The 25761-nt window shown below is 40.7% G+C and overlaps 1 protein-coding gene and 1 long non-coding RNA gene across 15 annotated transcripts in view; both read right to left on the bottom strand.

Moving 5' to 3' along the window:
- Nucleotides 1–19196, bottom strand: part of LOC140909181 (uncharacterized) — a 34590-nt gene extending 15394 nt beyond the window's left edge. Inside the window, exon 1 of the long non-coding RNA XR_012158124.2 lies at nt 1619–19196. This is a non-coding gene — a long non-coding RNA (uncharacterized LOC140909181). The remainder of the gene's footprint in view (nt 1–1618) is intronic.
- QKI (QKI, KH domain containing RNA binding) overlaps nt 1–19751 on the bottom strand; it is a 331324-nt gene extending 311573 nt beyond the window's left edge. For 11 of the 14 annotated variants that reach the window (XM_073337865.2, XM_073337864.2, XM_073337866.2 and 8 more), the window contains exon 1: nt 19203–19428. In XM_073337865.2, coding sequence (XP_073193966.1) covers nt 19203–19344 — 142 coding nt within the window. In that variant the 5' untranslated portion in view covers nt 19345–19428. Of the gene's footprint in view, nt 1–19202 lie in introns of all 14 variants that reach the window. The other 3 variants (XM_073337872.2, XM_073337874.2, XM_073337875.2) reach the window with 1 other exon arrangement.
- Between the last annotated feature and the right edge of the window lie 6010 nt (nt 19752–25761).

Here is a 25761-nt window from a genome sequence, read left to right as displayed (position 1 = left end):
GCCAGGTGTATATTTTGCTCTGACCACACGGTTTGATACAAGGGAACCAACCATAGATTTTGAATGGGGCACTATAAAGGGGAAGCACCATTTAGAATGGAAGTTTGACCCTTCATTTGATCTTTGCTATCCGAAATTCAAAACGTACCACAAATAGCACCAGCAAAGAAAACCTAAAAACTAAAGGGCCACTAATCTTAATTTATTTTTAAATTGACTTCAGAGGAGAAGGATCTGATTTATTTAAATTCCTTTAGAAGGGTTTTCCTTCTCTTCCATTTAGAAGTCATCTTTCCAGCACAGGTGAAACTTACTGGCCACATAAGGAAGAACAGGTTTCAGAGTAGCAGCCGTGTTAGCCTGTATCTCACGAAAGCTTATGCGCAAATAAATTGGTTAGTCTATAAGGTGCCACAAGTACTCCTTTTCTTTTTATAAGGAAGAACAGTGAAACTGACAATACAAGAGCTGTTATATCACAAATTAAACAGATTTGAATTCTCTTCACTAACTTTTCAGTTACAGCAATTGTACGTGTAACTTAAATACAGTATGTATAAAGTCTTCAAAGAGGATTTGCAAGTTAACAATGTAACCATAACAACTCCTCAAGTTAACACCTACTATCAACACAGATTGTTATTTGGCTACTAAATCCTATCAAACTTATATGTGCAAATATTGAAATTGCTGCCTGTCAATCATCATACAAAATTACTATTTTACTGTTGATAGTAATAGTGTCAGCTGGTAGACTATTGTGAACTAACAACTGATGTAAGCACTTTTATTCTACGTTTTACAAAGACGGTTTAAAATGTCCATACTCTAGACCAGGGGTTCTCAAACTTCATTGCACCGCAACCCCTTCAGACAAACTTATTACATGATCCCAGGGAGGAGAGGTAGAGCCCAAGCCCGGCCACCACGGGGCGGGAAGGGGCTGGCGCTCAAGACCCACCACCCTGGGTGAGGGTGGAGTTCAGGCTTCATCCATGAGTCCCAGCAAGTCTAATACTGGCTCTGGTGATCACATTAAACTGGGGTTGCGACCCACTTTGGGGTCCTGAACCAGTTTGAGAAACTGCTCTAAACAGCAGTAGTGTTCTCTTGTTTTACTGGGAGACGTTCCTCTTGAAATATAAGACAGGCTCTTTTGGAAACGTCACATATGATCTGCCAGAAGCAGAAATCAAATTGAGTTAGTGTGTCTTTTTAATTATTTAAAACAAATGTTAATACAAATCACCCAAACGAACAAAATATTTCATTGCGGGTGCTTCAAATGTAATAAATAAGTTAAAAAGTTTAACATGATTGAATACAGTAGTTTTAGAAGTCTCCTTTCAATGTTACCGAAATTAAAGGATGTTTATATCTTAAAACAATGGATAATTTGCGTATACATATTGGAAAGAGGGATCAGTAACCAGTGTTCAGCCTAGTAAATGTAATTGCTTTCCTAACTTAAGCGACAAATTAAAAGAAAATTAAACCCGTCACTAACACTAACTGATTTGGCAGGTCTTTTCACCCAACACAACTGCTTTTTCTGACAGTCAAGTGAAGTTTGAGAAAAATTCTTCAATCTAAATGGAGATATTTAAGCCCCACTTACTTTAACATCTGCAGCCTGATCCCACAATCCTTACTGATGATATCTATGGGAGTGTTCCCACAGAATTGAAACAGTATTGCCATGATGTTCTTGGGCACATTCTAATACTGCAACTGTAATACTAACAAATCACACAATTTAGTAGGGTACATTTACACATCTATCCTCAGTCATTTTCACTAACAAAACAGAAAAGGGTTTTAAAGTTTTGATATGAACAGTGAGGCAATGCACACCACACGGGTGTGATTTAACTGCATTATCATGTGGTCTGTAGACCCTGCTGATATGTACTAAAATTTCCTTATTGAGCTTTATCATCATCTTCAGTGATCCCTCAAGGTCGAGGATGATCTCTTTCATGGCTCCTTTGGTGACTGAGGAGTCCGATCCTTGAGCCACACAGGCTCATTGGCAACACTGCAGGTGGTGTTGAAACACAGGGTTGGGCCACAATTGCTGCATGACAGTTGTCTTTCCTTTCTTTTCAAGCGTTTTTTCTGCAATCACAGCAAGGTGATTTTCCTCAAAAGTGGACATTCCCTCTGACAATTCTTCACCAGTTATCCCTATCCTGGGATGCTGTCCGTCCCACAGCATGTGGTGTCAAGGCCACATCTTTTGATGTTTATCTTGAGGGTGTCTTTAAAGCATTAAAAAAAAAGGCCAAAAGAGGAGCTTTAACACTGAACTGATTCAAGCAGCACTACAGTAAAAAGTGCATCAACAGGGTCTACATGGAACAATTAATGCACAACACATTAGTGTGCTTCAGAAATTACACCCCCGTAGAGTGCATTATCCCACCCTGTAGATTATCTCAGAGAGGCAACCTTGCCAGACTTCTAATGATGCCTCCTCCAGGTGCAGAGAATACTGTCTGAAGAGATTTGTTTCACTTCTGAGATCATGGTTTCATGTGATAGTGTGGAAGGCTAATCACAAAACTGAGTAAAGAACCTTTGCCACAAACATTCTTTATGCTACATTTTGTGCAAGCATACTTACAGAGCCTGACTGACAATCACTGATGATACCAGATCACACAAAAAATGGAAATCAAACAGGTGTTACTTTTAGCCTCAATAAAAATGGGCAAATGAGAGAAAAGGCAAAAGTAGCCAGTGAGATAAAATGGAAGAACAAAACTATAGATGAAATTGCTCACCAACACATTAAGTCAATACATTTAAAAGGACTGTTAAATTTAAGCTAACACAAACAAGTGTATTTTGTGAAGTTAGACTGTACTAAGCTTAAGGTCAATAGAAATATTTTTATGATTTCTGTAGTCTGAAGAAAACCTTTGTGAAATAAACAGCATAAATGGTGAATAGGGAAATAGCTTTATAAAATTGCTTTAATAATCAAGAGTTTATACAATGCAGGTAACAGCAATTTTAAAAAAAATACGCATTTTAACCCAAATGCATTCCTTTAATCTAAAAAGATAAGCTATATACTATAAACATGATATTTGACAGTAAACCTTTAAAAGGTAAACTTCTATACTTTCTTCAAGTTATTTTCAGATTAAGACACCTGGAGAAAAGCAGCTCTGGTGCTCACACTGCTGTAATTTTATTGCCACCTTTAGACTTCTCTTAATGCTACTTCATGGCTTGTTTGAAAGCTTTTTAGGAAGGTGGAAGTATAATCTGATTTATTAAATTCCAATTATTAAGTTTAAAAGCTAGTTTGCTATTTTAAGAAAACAGTTTCTGAAAGACGGATATCATTTCCTTAAAGGAATATATTCCAGTGTAAAATGCTGAACACTTAATTTTAGGAGGGCAGTTTTTTAACTTTACACTCATGTCTTTTATCCAAAAACTGGACTGTTTTACTTATTCAAATCTAAATTTACTGGCTTTGCTATGAAGATCATTAACTATTTGTAAGAAATCCATAACACTTTCTATTTCAAAATCAGTGCGTGTTTTCTGCAGTAATTTACATACCACATAATAAATTTCTTTTGAAAGTAAATACATTTTGTTTAGTCTATCACATTTATGGTACAATCCCACTCATATTAAAAAGTGCACAATATTTGCCTTCATATTTGCAGTATTAAGAAGCCAATTAGCTTCAGGGCTTGGAAATTATCCAAGTTTCATTAGTAGTCATTCATTCCTTTTTAAAAATCCCAAGCTTTTTACGATGACATTAAACTGTCCTCCATCTACAGTATCTCCATGAGATAACATATAAGCTACTGGTTAGTAGTTATACTATTAATCAGAAGCTAAAGTGTCTAAGCTTTACCAATAGAAACAAGAGATCCTCTGTAAGATGTGTCAGTAAATGAATATCATATTAAAGATAATCACATTTCTATATCTACCAAATATCAAGGTCACATGGCAAAAATTTAGAAAAAAGAAAAATTGTTCTCCATAGACCTGTCATTCTGATTACTTTAGAATATATTTTAGGCACAGAACAGCTGATCAGATATTGCAGCAGCCAAAATACTCTGTTCAGCACTCAATCTAGTAAAGTTCAGAGGAGTCAAACAGAATTTGTATTTAATAAATATCTGAAGTGAGAATGCAACTGATGCTTCAGACCTAAGAGTTAACAGAATTCATATTAATTCATGACTACACAAGTAGGTGAATCTGCACCCTCCAATTATAATACTAATTAGGATTGCTCAATGTTTTTGTACTAATAAATGCTTGCCTCTGTTAGGGACTCTTGAACTGCAAATCAGAAGTTCAGCTAAAGACTGACCTGGATCTACACTAGGAAATTATGTCTGTTTAACTATGTCGCTTAGGGGTGTTAAAAATCCACCCCCCGAATGACTCAATTAAACAAATCTAACCCCCAGCATAGATAGCTCTAGGTCAATGGGAGAATTCTCCCTTGGACCTAGCTACCACCACTTGGGAGGTGTAGGTAATCCACCTCTCCATAGCATAGATAGCACCTTCAGAAGGGAGGTCTACACGATCACATAAGTCAATATAATTTACATCACTCAGGGGCGTGACAAAGCCTCCCTCCACCCCCAAAGCAAGTTTTGCCTTGTCCACACTGCTGCTATGTCGGCATGAGACACTCTCCTGTTGACATAGCTTCCACTTCTTGCGGAGGTGGAGTAATTATGCCAACAAGAGAGTGCTCTCCCATCTTCACCAGACATGCTACAGCTGTGCAGCTGCACCAACGTAGCACTGTAGCGTAGACTTGACCTGCAGCACTACAGCAGTGCAGTTACTACAGTTCCACTGTGCCACTGCAGCATTTTAAGGGTAGACAAGCCCTAGGGAAGCCAAAGTGTACAGAACCGATTGCACACTCACTTTATAAATTTAACCTTATAATGATCTAAGACACTGAGTTGGGGATACAGGTGGCTAGCAGCCTTAAAATGTAGACGTTTGAAATTTGTGTGAAAAATATACTCAAGTTTCCTGTACAAAGTAAATTAAACATCAACAGCAAAAAAAAAATCTTTAATATTCACTGAATAAAATGGATAAACATCTGCACATGGCAAAAACGAGGAACCTTATAACCTACTTTTGTTAAAGCTTCCTTCTCCATATCTTCTTATGCAATGCTGGGAGACGCAACAGGCAATTTTATCTCTAAATTAATCACAGAATATCAGGGTTGGAAGGGACCTCAGGAGGTCATCTAGTCCAAACCCCTGCTCAAAGCAGCACCCATCCCCAATTAAATCATCCCAGCCAGGGTTTTGTCAAGCCTGACCTTAAAAACTTCTAAGGAAGGAGATTCCACCACCTCCCTAGGTAATGGATTCCAGTGTTTCACCACCCTCCTAGGGAAAAAGTTTTTCCTAATATCCAACCTAAACCTCCCCCACTGCAACTTGAGACCATTATTCCTTGTTCTGCCATCTTCTACCACTGAGAACAGTCTAGATCCATCCTCTTCGGAACCCCCTTTCAGGTAGTTGAAAGCAGCTATCAAATCCCCCCTCATTCTTCTCTTCTGTAGACTAAACATCCCCAGTTCCCTCAGCCTCTCCTCATAACTCATGTGTTCCAGTCCCTTAATCATTTTTGTTGCCCTCCGCTGGACTCTTTCCAATTTTTCCACATCCTTCTTGTAGTGTGGGGCCCAAAACTGGACACAGTACTCCAGATGAGGCCTCACCAGTGTCGAATAGAGGGGAACGATCACATCCCTCGATCTGCTGGCAATGCCCCTACTTATACATCCCAAAATGCCATTGGTCTTCTTAGCAACAAGGGCACACTGTTGACTCATATCCAGCTTCTCGTCCACTGTAACCCCTAGGTCCTTTTCTGCAGAACAGAGAAAAAAAATCTCCTTTTGTTCGTAACTATGTATTTTCTGTGCACTTGCAGAAATACCAAATAACTGGAACTCAAATATATAAAAAAGTTAAACGTGAGAAAATTAACTTTGAAGCATAAACTAAAATAATCTTGCTTCCAAATCAATATCTGCACAAGAAACCCATTGACCTGTAACATTTCTGAGAATAATCATGACATTTAACTGAACTTCAGGTATCTGCCTCAGAAATATAGCAACTATCAGTCCTAAATACATCTGGTGTTCAAAATTCATTTTCCGTATTGTCTGATTCTGTTATCTATTTGCCAGTCTAAGCTACAGAAGTTGCTAAAATTCTTTAAGCATAAAGGGATATGTTTTCTATTCAGCCAAGCACAGGATTGCAGCTCCTCCTCAATTACCCTGCATATAGCTAAATATCAGCTACCATCCTTCAAGACTGTAGCCTTAACAGTGGCTGTAGTGGCTATCTACTGCAGCACCCACTTTCATCCAATTCATCATCATCAGCCTTCTTGCTGACACTCTTCAGGGCTGCCTGGTTGACAAATTGCTCTGTTATTCACCCTATGTTAATCTGAGGCTGACGCAAGTGTACCTTTCTGACTGAAGACACTTAGCAATATTAAAACTCTGAACTACCAAGTAGCCTCAATGTGCGTTAAACCTCCCATTTGGAACCAACAAGTTTCCTCATGAATAGTTATGAAAAAAACTCAGTTAGTAAATCAATAGACACTAGCTTTATGTACCCCATTATCTATATAGCTGATGCACTGTTCTTTGGTTCCCTAGGAGCTACACTTGGATTATGAGCAACTGGAAACACTGCAATACCTATAGAATTTAATCTAAATTAACCCTTTGTCACCGTGGGACACCTATCTGCAAATTGACAGGTTTCAGAGGAACAGCCGTGTTAGTCTGTATTTCAAAAAGAAAAGGTGCCACAAGTACTCCTTTTCTATCTGCAAATTGTTTCACTTAAGGCTTGATTAGTTAGAAAACACACGTAACAGCTTCTGCATAGAGCCTGTCAGATGTTTTACTTGATAAATTCTGTAATTTTTTTTAAATGAACAGCCCTACCCGAAACAAGCCAGTGTCACGTTTTTATATTTCTACCAAGATGATTTTGATTAAACAAATGTAAATATTTCAACAAACATTCTTTTTCAATTCTCTCTCCAAAAAATGATTTATGCCTCAGTGGCTGCCATAAAAACAAGCCTTTCCATGAAGTGGGGAAAGAGCAAAATATTGTAATAATCTTCATGAAGACTTATTTGCTTAAGAGCAACAATCTCCCCCTTTTTTAAAAAAAAAAATAGCAGTATTACTACTGTCACTTATATATGGTATTTCTCAAAAACACCACCACGTGATAACTGAGCTTAGTAACAATTGCATGTGTGAAAGAAAAACGCTCACAAGTATTCTAGCCTTCTCTCTGGACCAAAACTGGCTTGAGATATTTATTTGCAAATTCAACTGTCTTCCAAATCAGACTATACCCTTAAATTAAATAATTCATTTTACTAACCTTCATAATGGGGCCAAAACAACTTAATTGGATTTGACAGAGTGCTGGATAAATTCATGAGTGCAATTGTATGACCGGACTGCTTATTATGATGGTTGGACACAGGACTCAGCCGCCTTGGGGCTCACTTACTGTTTATGTCTTACATTCCTAAAGTTCATGCTTCAGGGTTTCAGCCAGCCACCAGCAGGGTTCAGGAAGAGATTTCTCCCTTAATGTATTCTGGGAGGATTTTAGAATCATCTCCTTCCTCTGAAGCATCAGGGATGGCCACAGCTGGAGACAGGACATGAGGCAAGGTGGTCAGGGCTCTGAGGTGGCACTGAGCATTCTCTCTCCCTCTCAGGTGCTTGTCTGGCAGGCTCTTGCTCACATGCCCAAGGTCTAACTGATTGCCATATGTGGGGTCAAGAAGGACTTTTCCCCCCGCACGTCAGACTGGCAGTGTGCAGGTGGGGTCACTTGCCAAGATTATCTGGGTCTCTCTCACTTAATTATTTCCCGCAGATTGCAGGGGCTTCAAGCACTGGTGCATGTCGATCCCTCCTATTCTGTGCCAGTGGCACATAACAGTCTAGCCTCCCAAGGGTTGTAATACCTGTGGTCTCATTTTGGTTGTTGGGTTTAAGGCACAGGTGCAGGTGACCTGTGATATACAGAAGATCAAATTAGTGGTCCCTTTTGGCCTTAAAATTTATGACTATGAATGTGCTTGTTTTACTTAATTTACATAGCGTCTGTTATATAGTTCTTCAAATGCCACTTTGATAATCAAGTCTGTTAACATCAGCAGTCAGATGAACAGATTAGTAATAGAATCCTTACTAAAAGTCATGCAAATAGGTATATTCACAGCTAGAGTAGGATTTCCAAAAAACCACAAGTGACTTAGGAGAACATGTTTCACTGACTGTGGCTATGTCTTCACTGCAAGAAAGTGAGACAAAGCCAATACTATATCCCTCTTCCAGGCACACGCTCACCTAGTTACATCATGGTGAAAACTGTCTATCCCTTCTCTCCACTATGATTTTACAGTGAGATAGCTAATACACATTACCTTGCTGTAAGAACACCTTTTTTATATCAAAGACATAACCTTAGGAACACAAATCCCACTGATCTTCTGCAACTCCCTTCCTAAACACCTGTTTGTTCGGACCAGATTCAGATTAACTCAAAATTATTATAAACTATTGACAAGAGAATTCTCTAAGTACAGTATTTAGAAATTTTGTTTTAGTTGTTTTGTAGATGCTTCACAGGGCATATGTAAACTTAAGTTCTATGAAGCAACTCATGCTTGTCCGCACTAACACTTAAAAATAAACTGAAGTAGACTGAATTTGGGGCACTTAAGTGAGAAACTAGCACTGGACAACGTAAGGACAGAGGGAACCTTGAACAAGTTTTTTCCATGCATCTAAACCAGATGAACCTGAAGCACAGCACCTCAATTACTATAAGTTTAGACTTCCTCCATACCTGTATTCCACAATCATGCAGTGACTTTTCATGTGAAGATGTAAAGGCAATTAGATTAAGACTAAATTAATTAACCCATAATTTACACATGTACTAAACAAGCTGCCACCACTTAAAGAGGTGACCACCATCACAAATACAAGCACTACATAACGAAGCTAAAGGCTTTTTTTTGGTATTGATTTTATCCTTATCTGCCAACCAGAAAATTGATATTAAACAAAATGTAATGTGCCACTGGCATCTGCTTTGGAGAAACTCCTCACTCCCTTTCTCAGATACTAGGCATACTTTGATTGCTGTACTTTAATAAGAGAACACCTGGCTGGGGGAAGAGGGGAATAAAATTTCCAGAAAGCAAAAGGTAGGTGGCTCTCCAAGATACCGTGTTTAATACAGACTGAATAACTAATAAAAAGAGAGACTGTTTCAGAAGGGGAGAGGTTTAAACCAGGGGTTCTCAAACTCTTGTACTGGTGACTCTTTTCATATAGCAAGCCTGTGAGTGCGAGCCCCCCCCCCCCCCCCGTTTATAAATATATAAAAACCTGTTTTTTTATTTACCACCATTATAAATGCTGGAGGCAAAGTGGAGTTCGGGAGTGGAAGCTGACAGCTTGCAACCCCTTGAGGGGTCACAACCCCCAGTTTGAGAACCCCTGGTTTAAACAATGAAGTTTCCAGCAACGTTTAACACTGGATGCTAGCAGGCCTATGAGATGGAACTGTCCATTTGAAAATGACAGACCAAAAAAAACAACCCACTATTAGCACTATTTGACACCGGTTGGCAGTCTCAGATGCGAAGAGCCGAACACATGAGGACTTGTGATGAACCCTTTACCCCAGAGAAGATCCACCCAGAACAGGGATGAAATAGGTGCGAATCTTCCACTACCTCTGCTCACATATTACCTGTTCTGTTCATAAATGAGAAACCTAAGTCCCTGGAGCGCTCCGTGTACTATCTATGCAGAAATAACTACTTGAACTTTTCTTTAAAAGTATTACTACAAGTTCTCATACTGCTGAATGACATACTGAATGTCAACTGTGCAGTAAAGTTTTCTTAATTGATTTTCCTCAGAAGTTTCCTGAATATATTTGTGTTTTTAAAATTAAAAATAAAGGATTGCACTTCCTAGAATGGAATAAGAAGATCACAAGGTGTCATAGTTCCTAGGACATGCCATCTTAAAGTACAGAAACCTACCCTAATTCATTAGAATGGAATAAAATATCCTCAGCATTCAATCACTGTTTCTATTTCCACACAAGTGATGAGATTTTCAAAAGGACTTAAGTTGAGACCATAAATCTCATTGGCTTTCAATAGCATTTGTGCTCCTATAACCAACTACTATGCACTCGAAAACCCCACCCTACAAGACTTAATGGAGAGGTTTACTTACACAAAGAAGTGGTTTAGTGCTTACTGCAAACGTCTTGCACTAAGTTATAAAAAGCACCTATTCCATCTCCCCTTGTCTACATAAATTTTTCCCAGTAACTGTAGTAAAAATGAATCACATTTATCATTAGGAGTCTGAAAAAATAAAAAAGTCAAGACAAGGATAAAAACGTATGCCAAAAACAAATAAGTACTAGAAAATATTTACTATCAGTACTTTTACACTCTCAGTAGACTTAAAATTGGCATTTTGTTACCTCCTTCAAATGTAGACACTACCAGGTGTTAAGGAATTATGGACTATCGAAAACTGGAACTTCAAGTTCTAAAGCCACGTGACAAATGTTATCTACAGTAATTTGACAGTATAGATACACGTAAAAAAATATAGCATACTTAAACCATTGATAACATAGCAGAAGACTAGCTTTGCCATAGTTAAGGTTGAGCATCACTTTCTGTTTAAGGTAGAGCATCACTTTGCTTGTTTAATTATAATTATATTAGAAAAACTTCACTATTAAAAATTAACTGTTCATTTCGATCAAAGACCATCCATAAAGAAGTTTAGAATACTTAAAACAACCCAAGACAAGCAGCAAAGATGTCAGTCACTGGTTTTAGAAATAATGGTGGTTTAACTCAAGCCATTCACAACAAAATAGAAACAAAATCTGTTGACTGCCAGCAAACAAGATTCCATTCTGAAGATTAATCATAGCTCCAATCTGCTTATCAATAAAAGGCCCTCCTATTACAGAGAAATTCAGTATATCCAATGGACAATTGAGTTAACCTGAATTTGATTTCATGAAGCCTATTTTACTGCTTCAACTAGTTCTCTTAGTATTAGAATATTGTTTCTTTTTAAACTGTAACAAATTTCAGAATGCAAGGAATGTTTTGGTATATGCGGTTCTGAACAAAACCCGTATGGCAAAATGCACAAGCCTCAATCAGAAGCTTCTGAATTATGTTTCAATAAAGACAAAGGTCAGTGAGTGGAGGCATTTCATTTATTCTACACTCCTCTTGGTAAAGAGTTTTTCCCCCACCTTCATCAGAGCAGCAGAGTATAACCCATCAGTTTCTACGGCCATATATCAATCAGCTTGAGCTGTCAGGATGGCCCAGTAGTCAGTTAGCTTAACACAGGTCATCTCCCCTGTCACCCATACATGAGATCAGCAATTAACTATACATCTCATTAACAACAATTTTTATATAAACAGACTGTCAAATAAACAGAGTACTTTAAGATTAGGAAGACTAATTAAAAGACAAAACTCAAAGTGTTGGTTTTCTAGAGGTCTACATAATTAAAATGCTATTTTAAATAGATCTGATTCCTGTTTTATGGTTTTCATTTCAAAGTGTGTTCTCTTCCAGAGATGAAGCTTTTCTTTAACAAATATCGGTAACAGGAAAAGTGTATTAGTCAAAAAAATGGTTAGTGAAATAGAACTGAATTATTTCACATCCCACCTTCCCTTTCTAATACACATACTATCTAGGGGACAGTCCCAGATTTTTTAATCCTTAGCTTTGGAAACCCGACTTTTGGATTTTCTACCCTTTTATGTCAGTGAGCTGTAGCTCACGAAAGCTCATGCTCAAATAAATTGGTTAGTCTTTAAGGTGCCACAAGTACTCCTTTTCTTATCACTTTTTGTAGTTATTGTATTCTTAAGAGCTGCCAACACCCAAGTAATTGGGGGGGAACTATTTAGAAACACTTCTGTTGATTAATATTTTATAGTATTTTCTGTTCATTAAGCAATGTACTTACTGTTTGTACAACTAATCTGATATGCTCTTGGCCAATCACTCCTTACTTGAAGTGATAGCTATTTATATCACAACTAGTTATTGTGCATGACTTCAGATAAGGAATATGCAGCCAGGAGAATACTAACTCTAAAGTAATAAGTCCCTTGTATAAACACAATGATAAAGGAAAGTAAAAACCATTTAGCAGAATAATGGCCTTACCCAGGTATTAACGGAAAAAGGAAGGGGAAAATGGATTAGTCAACAGAAGTGTTTCTGATTTTTTTCCCCCCAAACTACCTAGGTGTTGACAGCTCTTTAAAAATACAAAAATTATGAAAAGTGATGTACTGACACTGATCAGTGGAAAATGGAAAGGTCAAGTTTTCAAAGCGAAAATGACCCTATTACAGAAAATAATTCTAGTAAGCAGAAAATGTTAAGTATGGAAAATGCAGATCTCTAAATCAAGTGTGCTTTCTATCCTGGTCGAATAAAGGCTAAACCATTTTTTGATTACTTAAAATAATTTTCTGTTAGTGTACCCTTTAAATGGTATATCATGAATATGTTCTAAAATACCTTTTATTTGAAAAAAGGGGTTTTCTGTTCAGCTTATGTTTATAAGGGATAGTCAATTTTTCCGCTGATAATGGAACACACACAATTTGCTGTCAAACGCTTAAAGTCAGAAAAAACTGTTCCACTAACTGTTTTAATCTTCTGCATAATCTTACATACAAAATTTTCAGAAAGTGATTGTCTAGTTGACTACATTCCTTCCAACAATGCAAAAAATATGCAATCACTGGTAAAAAGAGTTTGTCAAAAAAATGGGGAAAAAAATATCATGTTTGTGAGGCAGTTTTAAACTCTTTATGCTTCGAGAAACAAGTAATATTTTAAACTTGTAGTCCACAAATAATTCAGGAGACTGTGCATGAATAAGCTTTCTTATTACAAAGTCTAATGTGACTTTTGTTTTGAAAAGTATTCTAACAGATTTTGAAAGGGAACAAACCACCCCACATTACAACTACAGACTTTTGAAAAAGATTCTGGAGCCCTACAATCTTGTCTGTTACTATATGCCAGGGGTCTCCAAACTACGGCCCGCGGGCCCTATCTGGCCCGGGGCTTCCATTTGTCCAGCCCTCCACCAACAAGTGAGAAGTGAACAGGTGAGTAGGCACACGGAGCAGGCAGGGGGAAGGGCCACAAGCAGCAGCTCACGCGGGGCGTCAGCACAGCTAAGCTGTGCGGAGGGGTGAGTGCCTCTGGGAGCCAGTGTCCCCCCAAAAGGGGAGCCAACTAGGGGACAGTCGTTGCTGCAGCCAAGCAGGAGAAGCAAACAGGCAGGCACAGATACCCATCAGCACAAAGCGAGCAGGCTGCAGCTAAGTAGGCATGCAGAGCAGGCAGGGGGAGGGGCTGCCGGCAGCAGCTCACAGGAGTGGAGAGGTAGCTCAGCTGAGCGGAGGGATGAGTACCCCCAGTAGGCAGTGTCCCCACAAAAGGGGAGCCAACATAAAGGAGTGTTGCTGCTGCAGCCGAGCAGGCACGGACCCCTGCTTAATTACATCTCCTTGTCTGATGAACATTTACAATCAATTTTGATGACAGGCAACACTAACTTTGAACCACAGCTAAATGCAATTTTGTCAGAAAAACATCAGTACTATACTTCTCACTAATTCTAAAATATTTCTTTATTTTTGAATGTGTATTTGTATGATACAAATAAGTTTTTAGAAATAAAATTTAAAAATGTGAAATGATTTTAACGTATTGACAAATAGTGCGATTTCACAGTACCTGCATCGATTAACTTACACCTGATTTAGAATTTAATGCAATACTGACAGAGTAGAGTAGTGCTGGTTTTTTTAACAATTTTGCATATATTTAATTTCTTTCACAGTCGCTTCAGCCTGCGAAGCCCCTTCAAAAATCTAATATGGCCCTCGTCTCAAAGTTTGGAGACTCCCACTATATGCCATTTTATGAGGTGGAAATTTCCTATAAAGAGAATGTTTGGGTTTGCCCCATGCTTTTACATATAGTCGCAATGCAAAGTGAAAAGGCTCAACAGTAAAGTGGGTACTATTGATATCTACACAGAAAACATTAGTCTTTTATTGTGTACACTCTTAATGGACATGTACCCTCTTAATTATATTTTAAAGTTAGTTAAAAGTAAATTCTGACAAGACGTGTAATATTTAAGGCCTTGATCCTCCAAAGACCTGTGCTTAACTTGGCCTATGCAAGTATTCTCATTGAAGTCAAGTGAGCCACAAGTACTCCTTTTCTTTTTTCATGTACGAAGTTAACTGAATTATCTCAAAGAAAAATATCTACAGACTTGGTACCCAATCCTGCAAACCTTAGCCATGCAAGCAGCCTAGCTGAAACCAACTGGATTACGCATAAAAACTGTATGATTTGGCCCTTCATAGTTCCACAACTTTCATATGCACTTTTTTAGAGCCAGTGTACTGGCTAATTGACAGCAACATATAAGTAATGTAAGTCTCCTTAAGTCTGCATGCATTTATAGTTTAATTTGTTGTAACTACTGTTACTCAGATTGATTCAGACAAATTTAAAACATGCTGCAACTAATCCTATTCATTTCCAAAAGTAGGCAAAAAACTGTCGCCCAATTCATCATTTCCTTTTGGAAGTGTAAAAAAAAAAAAAAAGGAGTACTAGTGGCACCTTAGAGACTAACCAATTTATTTGAGCATAAGCTTTCGTTAGCTACAGCTCACTTCATCGGATGCAACTGTGAAGTGAAACACTTTAGGGTAGGGCTTTCAGAGGAAAGAACAACAAGTAAAGAGCTGTAATTCTTCATAGGATATGAATATCCTTGGAAAGTCAAAGACCGGTTACTCTTAGTGATACATGCTACCAAAAAGTATCAGAATCTTGCCATCTGTAGCTTCAGGAGTTCAAAAATATTCTTAAACAGTAAGCTAAATTCCTCTAAAAGTCAGGATTACTGCCACATATAAAAACATTTTAATGTTCATGTTATTATACTCATTGATGGAATTTCTGTATTTTAGAACTACTGTCAGTTAAGATCAGCATATACTTTTTGTAAAATAGTAAAAAATGTTAGTTAAAAACAACTAGTTTAATAAACCTAATGTTTTTTTAGTTTTCAGAAAATATCTGAACTAAATAACTTCCATTTATTTTAAAATCTCAGTCTACAGTTAGAGTTCTGAAACTTTCATTGCTAGATAACAGAGTCCAAGAAATGAGATAACTGATTCATTGTGTAAAAGAGGTCATCTTATAAAGGGGAAAGCAAAAAATTAAGTTACCAAAAATCATAATATAGGTTAAACATATTGAATTTTTTGCATTTGATTTTAGTTCCTAAAATACTTAAAGTCCCATTTGATGGTGCAAACAATTACAGGAAATACAGCCCATCTGACATTCAGGGGAAAAAAAAACCCTCTTCCAACAGGTTTGCACTAGTCTGATAAAAACAATCCAACTTCCTACTTATGATGTTCATTTTAAACATCCTTGTTAATCTACCAAAGAATTTTACATGAGTTAAAAAGGCTACAACTTGAAAAATATTTGAAGATTGGCTTTCTGCTTAGCTTACGAGTTTTACAGTGACGTTGATTTTTTTTAAAAGGCCACATTCATACCAGCCACTATAACCTTTAAGCCGACGATAAATTGCAAAAAAGCTACGCCAGTGGTCTTCAATCAAGATTCAGCACAAGGTATCAATATCTTTCTTCAAAGACCAACCTTTAGCGAAATGTACAGAAAATGAAAATGTCTTGGATAACACAGTGCAGAGTAGAATGGGCTGTTTTACAAGTCACTTAACTGTTAAGCGTTCTAACAACGAAGGAGAGTAAAAAGAGTAACAAAAGCCCAGACAATCATAGCAGAACAGCTGGTTCAATTTCTGCTTCTGATTTAACACAGGAACTACAAGATCACATGCACTCCATTTGTTGTCTTTAGATAAGGCCATGTGTAAAAAATGTTCATAAGAAAACTTCTATAATCCAGTATCAGTAGAGAAAATGAATTTTACTTAGAAAGTATTTTTTTAAAATCAAGGTTATTTTAAAGTGCTTGTTACACTACTTTAATTAGGATGGTACAGAATAAATAAAAGACTCAGTTGCTAATCCTTCAGAAATGTTATGCCTCCAAAAGCATGGATAACAGAATCTTTACAAAAGGTAACATGTTTTGTGGTACCTTTATTTAAAAAAGCTACACACATAAAAGCACCTAGAACAGAAACTACTACTATTAAAATAGAAATGTGATCTATTGAAAAGTAAATCAAATATATTTCTGCTGATGAAAAATAAACTAACTTTTTTCTTCACTTTTCTATGCCTGCCTTCCTAAAAGCTAATTAATATTTGGTATTCTTTTGAGAGCTACTTTTAAGGAACCTTAAAATATTGTAATTATATAAAAAAAACCTTTAAGTGCTCTAAATAAAATCTTGGGTGCCCTAAAAAGCTAATCAAATTAAGGTAAATCTAATATTGTGTCTGGTTCAAAATATTTAACTTGCTTTTTTTGTTGCCACAGCACACAGTTTTGCACAATTTTTTCGTAGCCCACCGTGACTTGTATGTAAAGAGTTGGGTAAACTTTCCTACGATACATGCTTTTTTATGAAACATGTCACATTAACACTGCATATAAGCTCATAATTATTTAAATACAGAGATCTACGATATTTAAGCACATCTCCTCAAATGTAATTCTTGACTGTCTTCTAGTAAAGTCGCTAATTTTAGTATTAAGGTTAGTAAAGATCTTACAAATCTGTCCTCATCTTTCTCACAAAAAGAAATAAATGGCGCCCCTTAGTGTTCACATTTTGAAACCTTCAGATAATTCACAAGTTTTACAAGCAACTTTTTTTTTTTTTGGGACATTCCAGAAAGTTTTCTGCCTCCACAATTCTTCCATCCAAACACCAACACAATCAGGAAAAAGCAGGAAGCCTTAAAGAAGGAGCAGAATGCTTCCTGAGCAATTCAGAAACAAAAAATGAACTGTTTGGAAAAAAAGAAGGTGGAAAACAGTCTGAATGTTCAGTAACATTTCTAAACTTCCACCACAGTCCTCCATTATTTTGGATTTAGGAAACTTTAGTAAAAACACGATTTCCAGAGCTTCCAGGATTCAACCACCTTCAAAAGATGCAGTGACCTCATGTATTCCTCTGTTTCAATATCCTTTTGACAACAGCGATGTTTCTCTCTTTTGTTCTCCTGACCAACGAACTTAGTAGGGCTCCCCCCACGCAGATCATATAACCCTGAAAGACTTCAGGAATTTAAAATCCATCACCAGGCCTCTGTGAAGTTCATTTATGTTTAAATGTGTCTTCTTCATCCAGTTTCTTCTTGATTTTACATCCCTTGCTTTTAAATCTTTCTGAAGAATATTTCACAGTGACCATAACTATATATTTTAAGTGGTTTTCCTTCTGAAGACCACCTTTATCCACTCAAGGTTTATAAAAGCAATCCTCCAAAACACATGAATAAAAACTTCAAGTAAATACTGTTTACTAGAGTCCAGTTGTACCAATTCTTGTTTTTCAGCTCAGTCATTTCCTTCAAAAAGGTAATATTTTTCAAAGTATGTTATTTTCTGTTGCAATATGGTCAGTCTCATTTTTAGGTATCGTCTTTGAATGTTTTGTCATATCAAATATACAAACAGTTTTCTCCTTTGGGGTCAATCGCTTGATAAAAGTTTTCTTTCAAATAAGGATTTGACTACAGGCAGAAATCCTTCCCAATAAAATCTCAAAATCCCGTAGTTTATGTTAAAACTCCCCAGAATCAAAGTTGAAACTCTTTCAATGGCTTTCATTTCTACAGATTAAAAACTAACTATTGTAATTATATTAAACAGATTTCCATATTTCCCCACCAAGCTGAATGGCTGTATATTCAGTTGAGTACTACTGTTTGTGCACTCACAATGAAAAAAAAACGGGCACCCCACTCATACAAAGAACCTAAAAAAGCTCTAAATACAAGGAGACTACAATAAAGCAGATACAAAAAGGGGAGAGGCAGAGAACGTGTGATGTTTCAAACATTTGACATTATTTTAAAATGACATCACTGATTTGTAAACACTTTCCGTGAAAATTAATTAACTGAGAACGAATGTGGCCCTGAATAAGCGGCCTCTCTGCACCCTTTGCAAGCAGGAGTTGGGTGCGGGGATCAGAGAAGACGGCGCCCTGGCTGGAGGCAGCAGCGGACATTTGGCAGCAGAAGAGAATTTATTTCGTAATTCTTTTCAGTAACTATAGTCACACGTAGGAATCTTTACGTTAGTTTCCTTAAAATATAAGGACAACCGGAATAAGCATTTGCTCCCTTCGCACACGCTGGGAAATTTTTAAATGATTACTTTGTGACCAGTTTGGGGTGGGGTAATGCGGGGGCCCATGCCAGAGCAGGGAAGGGAGCTCAGCCATTCCGGTGTTAGTCGTTCAAGTTCAAACAGTTTCCAGAACAGCCAAATCCCGACACCAAACACCCTTCCCTTGCTCCAGGCCCACAAAATGAATCCATTAACTCTCCCATAAAACACGCCACACAGGACCCTTCTCTCCTTCCAATACTTTCCAGCGTGATCCAGTAGTCACACAGCTTGCAAACGACCCTCCCGGCCCCCTAAACCACATTCCTGAGCGCCGTTCCCCTTCCTGTTCGCTCCCTCTCCTCCATAAGGTGGTGGTTCCCCTTCCCCCTGTTTAACAGACGATGTGCAGAGAATCGGGGGAGGGGGGGAACCACACAAGGCGAGGACCCCCCCGCACACCAAATCTCTGCTGTTACAGGCAGGAACTGGGGGTATCCGGCTGCCCCTTTGTTTCATGGATTGAAATGGGAGGCTAAGACCGAATCTAGAGACACCCGTGAAGAGAAGGAGCCAGAGAAGAGCCCACCCGCGGCTCTCGGGGCAGGAATGGAGGACGGAGACGGATCCAGGGAGCAGCGCGGAGGCCCGGGGAGGGGGGAGTGTTTTACCTTCGTCCAGCAGCCTCTCGAGGTGGTTGAAGATCCCGCAGAAGTTGGGGAGGCTGCTCATCAGCTTCTTGTCGTTCATCAGCTGCATCAGGTAATCGGGGCTCGGCTTCGGCTTCTCCTTGGCTTCCATTTCCCCAACCATATTCCAATCGCGCAGAGCCCGCGAGCGTCCGCCGCGCAGCCCAACCACGGCACGGGGCGCCCGGCCGGATCCGGGCGGGGAGGGGGGGCTCCCCGAGGAGGAAGAAGATTCAATCAGCAACAAACCAACCCGTCGCCACCGCCGGGTCCCGGGTGCAGAAAAGAGGAAACTCGGTCTCCCCCCGTTCCCCGGCTCCGTGCGCCCCCGGCCGGCCGGCGCAGTCCTCCAGGTTCCCCCTCCTCCCGCGCGCACACCCGGAGCCCAGCTCCTCTCCGCGGCACTGCCCCCGTCTGCTCTCCGCGGCGGGGGAGGGGGCGGGCAGGCGCTGCTGCTGCTTCTTCCCGAGGAGCCGCTGCCGCCGCTTGTTTGCTCCCGGCCGCTGCTGGTGTCTCCGCCGCCGCGCTGCGCCCGCTGTCCTCACCGCCTCTCTCCCGCTGCCTGTGGCTGGTGAGTCTCAGCCCCGCCGCCGCCGCCTCCTCCTCCTCACTTCTCCTCAGTTCGCTCCGGAGTTCGTCTTAGTCCAGGCTGCGCTGTTAGCAGCAGTGGCGGCGGCAGCGGAGGGGGCAGGACACGCGGGGGGAGGGGAAGGGACACGCCGGGGGGAGGGAGCAGGGGCGGGGCGGCCGTTAGGCAGGGAGCAGCGGCGGCGCCACTTGGCGGAGCTAACCCGCGCCTCACTCGCACTCTCGGGACTTGGGGGGGCGGAGGGCGCAGCTCCCCAGGGGCGCTCTGACGGGAATAAGGAGAGGCGGAGCCAGCCGGCCACTCCGCGGCTCTTCCCCCCTCTCTCTCTCACACACACACACACACACACGAAGAGCTACGTGCGGCGCACGCGGAGAGGCTCGCGCTGTTCCCCCTGCGCGCGGCCCCGGCTCGCCTCTTAAAGGCACGCATGAAAAACTCTTCAAAACAACAAACTCCTGTTACTTCATTCCGCGAGGAGGCGGGGCTGAGTCACGTGCTGCGGGGGGAAAGCCCCGCCGATGCGCAGGCGCGACCGTGATCCAAGGGTGTTGTCGCCTTGGCGCCGCCTCCTGCTGAGGAATGGGGAGGGGATGCGTGGCGCGTCATGGGGGTGGGGGAGGGATACTCAGTGCGCGAGGAGTAACGGCCAACGTTTAAAACGGCCGCAGTGGGGGAGATGGAAACGCCGCCAGCCGAGGCGGTGCGGGGCCAATGGGAGGCTCCACCGCCTCCGGCAGCTACGGACGGGAAGCGGGAAACGCCCCCCCAGGAGCGGCCCTTCAGGCGACCCCGCTCCCTTGCACACACAGACCCCGGGCGGCGCGGAGCCGGCGGCCTTGTTTTCCCCTGGCGCTCAGCCGCGTGACGGGCGCTATGTGAGAGCGGCTGAGGGGAGCGCCAGGCTCGGGGCCAGGCCGGCGGGGGGGCTCGTTTACTGCCCCGACCTGGACACGCAGCCCGGCTGCCTGGGCCCCAGCTCGGCACGCACACACCCCGCGGCGCAGCCCACGCGGCTCTTCGGGCGTGTCAGCCCTGGTGGTTTCTGGGCTGCGCAGGGCTGCTGGGTGCATCGCAGTGTCCTGCCCGCCGCCCCAAAGGCCCCGACCAGGGCGTTTCTCATTGAAGCGAGAGCCGTGAATCGGAGGACGAGCGGGGCGGGAGGGGGCAGCTATAAAGCAATACCCAACCCTGAAGGGCCATAGGGTCTAGTACCAAGCACTAGAAGCTGAGGGCGCTCAGTATTTCATTTGATGGTGGTAACGTTAAGTGAAAAGATCAATAAACAAAGGGCGTCCTTTGTGATTTGCTCAACAGAAGTAAAATGACTTAGGGCATGTCTGCACTACGAACTTAAATAGCCCTATATTAAGTTGACTTACAGCCATTGCAGTAATTACTGCAGTTGATACCCACGCTGCTCAACTTTTGTTGATGGTGCGCATCCTCACCAGGAGCACTTCCACTGGCTTAAGAGGGCCAGTGTGGGGCACTGAGAGTCCAGGCTCTCTCAGCTCTGTGCCACTCCCTACCAGGAACTTGGCTGCCCCCAATCCCTCTGGGCACCCAGCAGGGAGCTCTGTGGCCAACACCTGGGCAGCTGTTGGGGTCCCTGTAGGGAATGGTGAGCCTTGGTGCAGGTGGGCAGGCAGTAGCCTGCCAGGGAGGTGGGACAGCCAAGCTTTTGGTAGAGCCCCCAGGAGCCGCAGGGTGACAGCCCAAGCTGGGTGGCTTTCTTGTCAGTTTCATGGTTCTGGGCATGTAGCTGTGAAATTGACAAGAATGACAGTCAACAGCCAATGTAAATATCCCACAGTCTCAACCCTGACATTGTGTTGCCCTAACTACACCGATGTAAGCCCTGTGCCTCTCATGGAGGTGGAGTTATTAGGCCTTCCCTCAACCTAACTGTACTGTAGACCAGGCCTCAAAAAAAATGGTTGAAAATAGCAATAATTAAAATCAGGTGTCAAGAGTAATTTTTTCCATGGCAGAGTAAATGAAAACATTGTTTATGTTTTCAAATAAATAGGTGAGCATTATTTGTGGGTATTTCCCCTGTTACTCTATGAGCAACAGTATCACATACCCAAAACTTCCTCACTCACTTTCCTGGTTCTTCTTTGATTTTGTTAGTCATCAAACTTTTAATGAAATTTTAACATATTTAACATATTACAGTTTATAGTCTGCGTGATGCTTTTTTTTTAATAAAATGAACCAAGTAAAGGAATTTGTTCATTTGCCACTTTAGAAGTGATGTTATAGTTCATGTGATTGAAGTCAGTTGATCTTCAGCCACATGCCTCAGATAAGACTGACCTGTGTTGGAAAGTGTTTTGATATCTATAAGTGAAGAACAAAGAGCTAGGTATTACTGTTGATTTTTCAAGTATTATAGTAGTTCAAATTCTGTATATACAAATCAGTGCTCTTTTGAAAATAAAATATTTTAAATTTGTTATGCTAAAAAAAATGCAACCAAAACTAAACTAAGCAAAATCACATTTTGAGTCAGTCTTCTTGGGCTAACTAGTGCTTGATTACTTATTGGTTATTGTTTAGTATTGACAGAATGTTTAGGGAAAAGCAGAGTTGTCAGTTTAGCAAAACTAATTAAAATGACTGTATTTTTAAGTGTTTTCTATATCTTCCTATTGTAAATACATATATTTTGGAGTTAGAGAGTACCTCATCTCATTTCTGTATGAGGGTTTGGTTTGCACACCAGTACTTTGAGCAAAGCTGAGATCAGGTAAGTCCAAATTGTGGATTTTTACTTCCTCTATATTTGGAAAATAATAAACACATACAGTATTAGTTTTGTTCCCAAAGAGGGAGTAGCAGTATTATGAATTAGTTTCTTAAATTAGATTCTTACTCTTCCAATACCTTTGTAGCAACATTTAAAGCATGGTGTTGAAGATGTAAAAACACTGCCTCAGTTGAACAGCAAGGTTACAGGCTTAATTTTTTTCTTCTGGCTCTTGATTTTTTTGGCTGTTTCTCAAATGTACATGAGTTGTTGACATCTTGACCAAGTACATTTTAGGGATATGTAACAGAACAGGGTTTGTCACATACAAACAAGTGAGCATTGAGGCAACATTTGTGTCCTTTCTGGGTGCCACGGTTTAGTTTTTTAATCTGGTGTGTGTACATTGTGTTCCTATATTTAAGTCATTCTTAGGGGTATGTTCTCAAATTGAAAAAAAAATGCAATTATTAAGGACATCAGTGAGCAAAAACACCCCCCCCCCTTTTTTTACTTTAATAATTTAGTGAATTTAAAGCTTGTATCAAATTTACAATTCTGGAGAGCTAATAGGGGAAGCATGGAAGAAGTAATGTGAGCAACTCCATACTGCCTCTGTGTCATAACTATGATCTGAAGGATCAGATGTAGAGAGATGGTAGATCAATCTCCATGAGCCAGTTGTTGGCATTTCTACTGTGACCATCAATGTAGCTAGGCGCAAATTACTCCAAAGATGCCCTTTATTTTTAATGTCTATTACACAGAGCATATCTGTACAAAAGCTGTGTTGTGACAATAACTCATAATAACTATCAGTCAGCAGCCTTAGATAATCAAATGAAGATAACAGTTCTATCTCAGAATCATACTCAGAATCATACCCTCATCCTTCCCCAAAAACCCTATCGGATATATGGGTTTTGCAACATGCCTGAACAGTCATCAAATTTGGGCTGCTTCAGCTTGGGGGAGTGGATGAGAGTAGGTTTCAAAGTCCTAGGGCCCTCATCCAGAACAGCCTGCCCAAACCATTTTCTTGATTGTGGCAAGGGATATGATCTAACTCAATGGTTCTCAACCAGGGGTCCGGGGCCCACTGGGGGGCTATGAGCAAGTTTCAGGGGGGTCTGTCAAAATGAACCAGAGAGCAGGGCCGGCGTTCGACTTACTGGCCCCAGGGCAGAAAGATGAAGCCCAAGCCCTGCTGCCCGGGGCTGAAGACCAATCCTAAGCCCGGCTGCCCAGTGTTGAAGCCCAAGCCTGAGCAACTTAGCTTTGCGGGACTGCCTGTGGTGTCGGACCATAGGGCATTGCCCTATTTGCTACCCCGTGATGCTGGCCCTGGCTTTTAATCTACTGGATATGCAGGAAAACAGTTGTGGCAAAGGTGGGCCAAGGAGTTTTTAACAGCATGTGGGGGGCATGCCTCAAAGAAAAACATAGAGAACCCCTGATCTAACTTGAGCATCTCTGACTACATCTTTGGCAGTCTGTCACAAGGATAATCTCTCAGGTAGGTCTCAGGCCATTTAGGGCTTTGTAGGCCATAACCAGCACCTTAACCTCTACATGGACATCAGTAGGTATCCAGTCCCCATCCTGAAGAATTGATGTCTTGTGCGACAAGCAAGCTGCCACATTTTGCATAAGCTTGTCTACAAACGGTTTTAAAGGTATAGCCCCCATAGAGCATATTGCAGTAGTCTAAGTTTGAGGTAACAGACATAAATAACACTGGCAATGTCTGTATCTGAAAGAAAAGGCTTGGCACAGATCATAAAAGCCCAACTTGGTTACTGCTGTAATGGGATCATTGACAGCAGCTGCAAGGGGCGGTGTTTAATATCACTCCCAAGCTGCAAACTCTGATAACCAATGCTAGATCACTCTTTCAGTCAGAGGGGTTGATATTACCTCCACTGTCTTTTCCAGCTGCTTCCAAGAGCCTGTCATCACCACCCTTCTGTTGTCTGAGTTCTGCTTCAGCCAGCTCTCTCTCATTCATGTCCCAGTGTCAGCTAGACATGTGGCTGAGGTACTGAGCCACATCACTGTCAGAGTTGGATGAGAGAGATATCTAACTGGGTGGCATAAACAAAGATACTAAATACTGCGTCTTTCAACCTTAACTTTTTCTGTTTAAGAATAGATTGAGATTACCCAGCCTGATTAAACATATTCATTCTGCTGCTTGACTCACATTCTACTGGCAGCAGAGTCTAAAGAGTAAACATTAACTTTGGTACAATATTTTAAAATTTCTCTTTGATTAGAAGATTGAAATATATAGGTATGTATATATGTTGACTTGCAGTGAGGGGCTGTGAAGTGCTGCCTGTATTTCATGCTGTATAATACACAACAGTTCTTGCCTCCAAAAAGTTTGTATTCTAAAAAGACAAATAATACCACATCAGGAGACCAACAATAAGGTTCTGCATTTTTTAAAGCTTTTTGGTAATGAGCTGGTGTCATTTTTGTTAATGTGGTTTGGTAATAAACTATCCTGTCAGTCTGAAAGAGTGACACAGAATATGGTTAAGTTTTTCAGCCATCTGAAGGTCTTGTTCCTTTTCAAAGAATAGTTCTCTATAAATTCCCAAGTTCAGTAAATACAGAATGTTTTATTGCATACTTTACAAAAGATTGAGGAGGAAAGAGTAACCGTTCACTCACTTGCTTGGCATCCCTTACCCCTCATAATCCCAGATGTCCCCTCTGCTGTAGGAGGCAAGGAAAGGCAGAAACAATAAAGGTCAGAAGAGTCTCAAAAATTGTGGAAGGCAGAACACCACTCAACAGCATTTTGCCAAAGCTAAGGGGAAGCCAGGCACCACTGTGGCCATTGGTTCCCCACACAGAGGTTCTTATGCTTGGGAGTTTGCCTACATACCTTCATGTTCTAATGTGTTCAGAGGCCTATGTCCTGCCTTAATAGGGGTTCACATCTTTCCTTTAAAGCTGAGCAGCTGGAACAGTGTCTAATCTCTCAGAAATCTCAGGAAAGTGGAAAAGTTCACTGTTTTTCTATGAGAGAGGAAGATGGGGTCTTGGTTGTTCTGGAAGTATCTGACATTCTTTTCTTTGTCTTCCTCACCCTTCTACCCACAGATTTTCCATTGAACTTGGGAATTATCTACTGGGGTATATCAGCCACATAGTTTGTAGCTCTCATATCCCCTAGGGTCCTTTTC

The sequence above is a fragment of the Lepidochelys kempii genome, chromosome 3, assembly GCF_965140285.1.
Source record: "Lepidochelys kempii isolate rLepKem1 chromosome 3, rLepKem1.hap1, whole genome shotgun sequence".
NCBI lineage: Eukaryota > Metazoa > Chordata > Testudines > Cheloniidae > Lepidochelys > Lepidochelys kempii.
The sequence above is the reverse complement of the archived record's forward strand: the minus strand, read 5'-3'. Positions and strand labels throughout refer to the sequence as shown.